Source organism: Engystomops pustulosus, chromosome 1 (assembly GCF_040894005.1).
Source record: "Engystomops pustulosus chromosome 1, aEngPut4.maternal, whole genome shotgun sequence".
Classification (NCBI taxonomy): domain Eukaryota; kingdom Metazoa; phylum Chordata; class Amphibia; order Anura; family Leptodactylidae; genus Engystomops; species Engystomops pustulosus.
In genome coordinates, this window is record NC_092411.1 from 47,770,722 (window position 1) to 47,779,032 (window position 8,311).

The 8,311-nt window shown below is 39.6% G+C and overlaps 1 protein-coding gene across 1 annotated transcript; it reads right to left on the reverse strand.

Moving 5' to 3' along the window:
- Window positions 1–1,106: 1,106 nt before the first annotated feature.
- GPR150 (G protein-coupled receptor 150) lies at window positions 1,107–6,984 on the reverse strand. The gene is made up of 2 exons (XM_072139818.1): window positions 6,927–6,984; window positions 1,107–6,344 (listed from the first exon to the last, which is right to left on the reverse strand). The coding sequence occupies exon 2, from the start codon at window positions 6,040–6,042 to the stop codon at window positions 4,780–4,782; it is 1,263 nt and encodes a 420-aa protein (XP_071995919.1). The 5' UTR covers window positions 6,043–6,344; window positions 6,927–6,984; the 3' UTR covers window positions 1,107–4,779.
- Window positions 6,985–8,311: the final 1,327 nt, after the last annotated feature.

The window sequence follows — 8,311 nt, forward strand, 5'->3', positions numbered from 1 at the left end:
AAAACGACAAATGTGTGATGCAGGACAATGAGGGGAGTACTAAATACAGCTGAATAACATCAAAGTGCAACAGGCAATATGTGCATACATAAAGTGACCGGTGCAAAAAATAAATGAACCCAACAGTCCTGTATATAGTAGCCTAAATGCCTGAAGTATACGGTACCTAATGTGGATCCATATGGTAAGGTGAGAGAGGCAGAAAGGCAAGGTCCGACCTTGTCCGACACATTTGTCGTTTTGACTTGGTCGGCTTGGGGCTGGGGAGCCCAGGACACACTGGTCCTGGGAGGTCAAGTACACCTTGCATGGTGCACTTTTTAAGTGTTTTTATTATGTGGTTTTGTTGTTACTGTGTTTATGTATTAATAAAGTTTTTTTGATATTACCTTAGTCCATCATACGTATCCTCTCTTTTGTTCTTTTGTTGGTTACAGATTCATCATTGATGTATTTGTCGTAGTTTAAGACTGTCCAGTTCAGCTTTTAGGCTTCTTATTTTCTGGTACACGGACTATGCCCCTTTTCCAGGGACCACACTACTTTGTCAATCGAGTCGGTAAAGGGGAAAAAAAAACTATTTAAAAGCCTTAATACATGCATAGGAAAGCGGTCTTTGAAGCAATTATGCCAGAAGTGTGGCCACAGAGGCTTCATGATTTATTGAGGGTCATTTACTAAGGGCCCGATTCGCGTTTTCCCGACGTGTTACCGGAATATTTCCGATTTGCGCCACTTTTCCCTGAATTGCCCCGGATTTTGGCACATGCAATCGGATTGTGGCGCATCAGCGCTGGCATGCACACAACGGAAATCGGGGGGGGGGGGCGTGGTCCATGCACCAGGAAGAGATCAGTGAACTCCGACGCAACGCGGCGGACCTCGGTGCAGCAGCGACACCTGGTGGACATCGGGCACCTTCATGAATCGCCGGAAAACCCGAACGCTCGTCAAAGAAGCCGCCGCTGGAACGCGAATGGATCGGGTAAGTAAATGTGCCCCATTGTGTCTAATACTATAACTCTACAACATGTATTTACACTGCGATATAAATATACTTTAGAGTAATAAATTTCAATAATATATTTGTTTAATAATTTCCAAGAACAATACCAAAACCAGCCATGTGCATAACCCACATCAATAGGAAAAGTCACCTTTTTAGCAATGCTTTACAATAATCTTTACAATGCATTGACTATATAGCCTGGCACACAGATAAGAAAGGGCAGTGCACAATACAAAACTATACAAGCTGTTTGCTAGACTTCCACATATTCATATAAAAGCTGATCAGTCACTTTTTTAGCCTAAAGGTTTGTCAGATTTGTATCTTAATATTTCAGATTAATTAGCAGTAGTACGTGCCATACAGAACAGTGGGAATAGAAAGGACATGAATGGATACATCATACACCAACATCAACACCAACAGAGCAATGACAATCAGAAATGTTTATTGATATATTCATTTTTACAAGGGGTCTAGCACCATGTTTAATATGCAAGCCCTTTATTCTATGGTGGTTAGTTTTCTACATGTAGGTGAGGCCTCCAGTCAGGCTCCCCCTATATTCTCTATGGGGAAAATATTCAGCAACTATTGCAGAAGTCTCACAATGTACTTACACCTTTTGTATTCTGAGGATAAAGGACATCTACCACCAGGATTAAGGATTGTAAATCAAGCACACTGACATACTGGTATGTGCCCCCTCTGGCAGGATCTGCTCTTCTTGTAGCTTCTTATGTCCTTGTTTTTAACCCCTTAACAATGCACGCCGTAATAGTACATTGGGTGCGGGTACATGGAGAGGGCTCACAGGTCGGCAAAGCTGCCAGTGGCTTCAAATAGTTGGCAGCGCATGAATTAGGAGGAAAATCCCCATATACTGCCATACTGTAGTATGGCGGTATATGATAGGATCAATCAGACAACCTAGGGTTAAAGTACCCTAGGGATCTGAAAAATAGTAAAAGTAAAAATAAAAAAGGTAAAAAAAAAAAATTGTAATAAAAAAAACCTAAAAATTCAAATCACCCCCCTTTCCCTCGAACTAATATAAATATAAACAGTAAAATCATAAACACATTAGGTATCACCGATCTATTAAAATATATTAACGTTTTTTCACTGCGTTTAACCCTGTAACAGAAAATAGCAGCCAAAGTTGAAAATGGCACTTTTTTGCCTTTTTGCCATTTAAAAAAACATTAAAAATTTCAATAAAAAGTGATCAAAAGGCCGTACGGTGCTAAAAATTGTAGCATTAAAAACGTCATCAAATGTCCCAAAAAATTACACCAACCACAGCTCGGTACACCAAATTATAAAAACGTTATTAGCGCCATTTTTTGTGCAGGAGATTAAAATTTTTTGTAAATGTATGAAAACATTATAAAACCTATACAAAATTGGTATCCCTGTAATCGTACCAACCCAAAGAATAAAGTAGACATGTCACTTGGGGAGCACAGTGAAAGCTGTAAAAGCCAAGCCCACAAGACAATGCTGCAAATGCGTTTTTTTCCATTTTCACGGCATTTGGATTTTTTCTCTGCTTCCCAGTACACGGCATGGAATAATAAATACTGTCACTATGAAGTGCAATTTGCTACGCAGAAAAAAAGCCCTCACCGAGCTCTTTATGTGTAAAAATAAAAAAGTTATAGATTTTTGAAGGTGGGGAGTGAAAAATGGAAATGAAAAAAAAAAAGGGCCAGGTCATTAAGGGGTTAAGAATAAAAGGCTTTAAAAATTATGCAAATGAGCATGAGGGGCACCAGGCTCCATAAAAACCTATGAAACCTAGAGCCCCTCAGGCTTATTTGCATAATTTTAAAATCCTTTATATTTTGTAAAAAACAGGGATTAAGAAGCTAAAAGAAGGGCAGATTCTGCCAGAGGGAGAAAACATCAGCATGTCAGTGTACTTGGTTTGCACTTCTACATCCTGGTGGTAGATTTTTCAAGCAATGTTTGAAGCTAAAACCTAAACTTTCATTAGGATAAACCGTCCTTTACTTAAAGGGAATCTGTCATCAGGTTTTTTGATGACTTCCCACAGAAGTCTTAATACTGTGCCCATTCTTTATTTTATTTGAATAAAACCTCTCATCTAGCTAAAATCACTGTTCAGTTGAGTCACCTTTCATGAATGAGGGTGGGGAGGAATGAAGGAGTTGAGAGAGATGTTGGCTGTGTGTGATACGCTGAAGAGAAATTCCCGAGGGAGGGGAAATGAGTGAGTTGAGAGACTCAGCTGAAGAGAAAACATGCCCTTTGTGACTTGGTAAGTCGAGCAAGGTGCCAGCAACTCAGCTTTACCTGAGTTATAGATTTTTATACAAAAAAAATCCTGGGACACAATATGAAGAATTCTGTAGGAACCTCTCATTAGGTTTAATGGCAAAAACCTGATGACATGTTCCCTTTCAAAACTGCATTCAAACAGAACATGTCTCCTTACCTTAAACGAGTAACTGTTGTTTTAAAAATGTTTTTCATGGATAGTTCAGGTGAATATAAGAAATGTTGTATTATACCTCATAAGGGAAAAATATCAGTATCATCTCTCATAGCCTTCTTATTTCTGCATAACTGCTCAGATCTGTCTCCATATGTCAATGGGGGGAGATGGAGCTAACTAGGAGAGACACAGACACAGGCACATGTGGCAACACAGAGCATATTTCACCAAAAATAATAGTTACTTTTTAAGGATACAGTGACACAAGATGACTGAACTTAAAGAGCAACCAGGATGAAGGACTGTATGCAAATGTTCCTGAGGGGCTCCAGGCTTTATAGGTGTTAATGGAGCCTGGAGCTCCTCAGGCTCATTTGCATACATTCTTTCATCTTGGTGGTAGATGTCCTTTCAGTTATGAAGTTCAGGTTCCACTATAGCAAAAACGGATTTGTAGTCCTTTGTACGATAGCATTACTGCATTGTAAAGGTTGAAACCTGTGGGAGAATCCAAAAGCATAAATTGACATTCTGCAAGTTCTATAGCATAGGTCAGTATTTACTGTGAATTTGTATCATTCCATCACCTGGGAGTCTTCAGGGGTACTCTGCATTCAGGGGGAGCTCTCCTATAATTTTATCAGGAGTCCGAAACCATAAAAAACTAAACTTGTGACTGCAACTTTAAAATATTTATAATAAGAAGTTCCCAAAAATAAGTTATCATTGTACTGCTATACCTCCCATTACATTAGTAAGATTGTAGAACATCCTTTTCATTACTGTCTGGTACTTGCATATTTTTGACTAACCCTTAAATGGGTTGGCCGCTTTACGTAATTTTTTAATTATATTTTGGGGACGTGATATCAAACAACTTCCCAATATATATTCAGATAAAGTTTTGCAAAATTTTCATGAAATTAGAGCCACAGTCCTCATTCAGAAATGCCTCACGTCTGAGCAGCCTGCTCCTCCACATCCATAAGATGGCAAGAGATAGAGGGTCATGGACTCCAATGAGCAGTCACTCTTTTACAGCATCCTGTGAGGTATCTGTGCATTGGTATCACAGGATGCTGTAGAGGAGTAAGTGATCATTGGAGTATAGGACCCTCCATCTCCTGCCATCTGCTGGCTGCTGGGCTGGAAGGCATATCTGAAGGAGGGCTGTGGCTTCTGATTTCATAAAAATGGTGAAGAACTTTATTTGAACATCTATTGGTAAGTTGTTAATATCATGTCCCCAATATATAATAAAACATTAGCATAAAGTGGCCAAAACCTTTAAGTCCTGTCTAGGAATACATTACATACAACTTTCACAAGGAGCATTGAGTTCATTGTCTATGGGTATCATAGAATGCAGAAAAGAGACTGATCGATGCAAGGTAGAAGATGCCTCAATATCGGAGGTGGTGGTGGTGGTGGATGCTTCTTTCTTCGGCGTAGGGTTGCAGGATGGGAAAAGTTCCCTCTTGAAAGGGATCTCTTTGTGTTCTCGGAGGCAACAGGAGAAACACAACTTCTTTTCTAGTTTCTGGAGGAAAACATTGTTAGTTTTAAAAAATAAATACACATAAGGGTTAACAGCACTATTGGTCACAACAAAAACACCAAGCACTGCCATCACTTCTTCATCCAGCCCAGTGATAGTTCCAAAGGCAACCTTCATCTCTACAATGAAGTAGGGCAGGCCACACACAATGAATAAGATGATGATCACCAGGGTCATTTTAAGAGTCTTGATCTTAGCTCTTGGAATACAACTATTAGTAGCAATCAGTTTTAATGGTCTCTTGGTCATCTGAAGATCCCAGTCTCCAATGTGGTCCTTTGGTGTTCTGGGGGTTTTACCCTTTCTCCAGATAAGCCAGAGGATACGGATGTATGCCACAGTCAAGATACAGAAGGGCAAAAAGAACACTGTGACAGAGCTGTATATGACATAGACCTGGAAGTGCCACCGGGGAAGCTGTCCAAAAATATTGCGACACCTGCTCCCCTCCTCTGTAGAGATGGCTCTGAACACAAAAGCCTGTGGGACAGAGAGGAGAAGAGCTAACAACCAGCCCAATGCTGCAAAGCATCTAGTGGGCAGCGGAGTGCTTAAAGGGTTCATAATGACATGGTGTCTCTCCAGGGCCACTATGGCTATTATATTAGATGATGCAATCAGTCCAGAAACCTGGAACACCTTGAAAATCCTGCAAGAGATGTCTCCAGCCAACCATTCATCCTCCAGTAGCTCCCACACAATCTGAGAGAAGAGAGTCATTACTGAAACATAGAGATCAGCTAATGCCAAGTGGGTGATCAAAAAGTTAATTTTCCTCTTCTTGTCTTTGCCTCTACAAATCTTGTACAGCACCAAACAGTTCCCTACTAGCGCCACTGTCAGGATGATTGTCATAGTGATTATCCGAAGTTGCCGGTTGTACCTTGGGGTTTCCATAGTCTTGTTTTGCTCAGAAGAGATATTCAAAAGTGGTTTTGCTTGCGGAAAATTGCTTCCAACCACAGTGAAATTCCTGTCTCGAGAGAAACTTCCATAGAGGAAGAGTTCGTCCATGTTCTGCGTGCCCGCAGGATCTGTCCACTGTTACCCAGGTGCTTAAATCTTTATCTAATGACTGGCACAGCAAGAGCTTTCATTTGTCCTGTGATGCTCATGTATGGGTGGTCTCCAGATATACGGTACCCCTGTAATACGCTGCTCATTACATGAGGTGGGGGCACACATCAATCAGTTCTGCAGATTTTCATCTCAGACAGATACAGTGTATGACCCTGTTCTTCTGATGAGCTTTCTTCTTCATGTCTTTATCTTCAGGTCTATTGGTAACTAATGAAGAATGAAGGCATTTTAGAAATCTGTAAGACAAAGCATTCTGCTGGTTAAATTCTAGTATTCCTTACCATGTTCTACAATTTACCAAGAAGCCCAAGAATCCCTTTATCTACCTCTCAATAGAGGGAGGGTGGGGGCAGCATACCGAACTCCTTCTGAATTCTGTGTGTGAAAGAAGCAAGCGGAAAGACCCCCGTCTCCTGTGTAAAAGAGGGTCCCTTTATTTTCCATGGTACTATAATATCTAGAGTCAACCTACAGAGGTATGACATACAGTAGTTGTGTGTATAAGAAGCAGGATATACTGTGCAAAACAGGCAACCAGCGAGATTACTAGATCTTATTAAGGGGTTAACAATTCACCTATAAATTATATAAAAGAAACCGACAGCAAGATCCCATTATCCTGTATGGAAGAGAACAGCAACACTCAACATACATTACACTTACTAATCTAAAGCCTCCAAATAGAGGATCACTTCTTGAGGGGTTAACAGTTCTGTGTAAAATAGCATGCAATAAAGGATACCATCTGGAACAAAGTAATATCTCTTGCAGCTATCAAAGGATATAACATAAACCATAATATAAAAATAATAACATACCTTGTATTGCATTAAGCTCCACAGGTGTGTAGTGGTAGTAAGCACCATACTACTGTAACATTCCCTTATAAATGTGAGCACAGGGAAGCAATCCCTCCCCGCTTACATCTCATTGGAGAGGGTTGGTCAGAAAACCTCCTGAGTAATGTATGGGAAAGGATCTAAGTAACCTCTACACATGATAACAAAGCTAATTCAGTGCATAGCTGTGTGTGTGTTAAATACATTAGAATCATCTAGAATATTTAGTGCTATAAACAAAAATGGGCAATAGAAGTAAAACATAAGATACACTTATATCAATTTAAACATTTAGGGAAAGGGATCAATGGGGGTCATTAGTCTTTTCTCTTTGTTGTGTTGCTAGTTTTTGCCCGTCTTTTTCACCTCTGAGCAACTTTTCATTTATTTCATCTTTTAGCTTGTGTTAAATTTGTAAATTTTTTTTGCAACTGTTTAATGAAATGTCTCAAAAATATTGCTCAAATGTATCAAGTCAGTTCTTTCCATTTTCAAAGTTTTCCTTTTAAGGGGTTTGTCCATGAAAGAAAGTTCTCACATTTGAATCCCATAGTGATGTTTACACAATAAAGATTTTACAATTTGACTTAGTTTTATTGATGTTGTAGCTCCTATAACTCAGTGTTGATAAGTATAAAATTCCAGAGTGTTTGAAGCAGATTTCTCTGTGCTGGGAAATGCTGTGTGCGGACAAGGTGCTTACATTATCAGGGTATAGGGTTTATCTACACTTTCATTTAGCTTCTGAACAGTCTACTAGTGTCTGACACATAGAAAAAGAGAGATGAGTCATGAGATGGATATAAGACACAATAATAGACTGTGCTCTGCTGTCTCATCTGATATATAAAGCTTAGTGTATGTATGTATGTCCGCTAAAGGAATCTGCATCGTTGTGTTTACATTCACCAAATTTTTCACAGCTGATCTCTCTGACTCAGGGAATGTCATTGACTAGGTTTCGAGCCAAAATTTTCACCCTGTGTTTTACAAAATCCACTTATTAACCACCATATACAGGAGCTATTGTCTGCTGCTGCTGCTATGGCAGTTGGAAGCTGAGCCGTGATTGGCTGGTGTTCTGCCACAGGTCATTAATATGAGGTGCTCTTCTTTTATCTGCTTATTTCCTTGTTTTTCAGAAAAAATGGCTTTAAAAAAACATGCAAATAAACCTGAGGGGCTCCATTAACTCCGATGGAGCCCAGAGCCCCTCAGGCTTATTTGCATAATAAAAAGCCTTTTTTTTTTTTTTTAAAGATATGGCATAAAAAGCTAAAGGAAGAGCAGATCCTGCCAGAGGAGACATACACCAGTATATCAGTGTGTTTGGTTTACAATCCTTCATCCTTGTGGTAAATGTC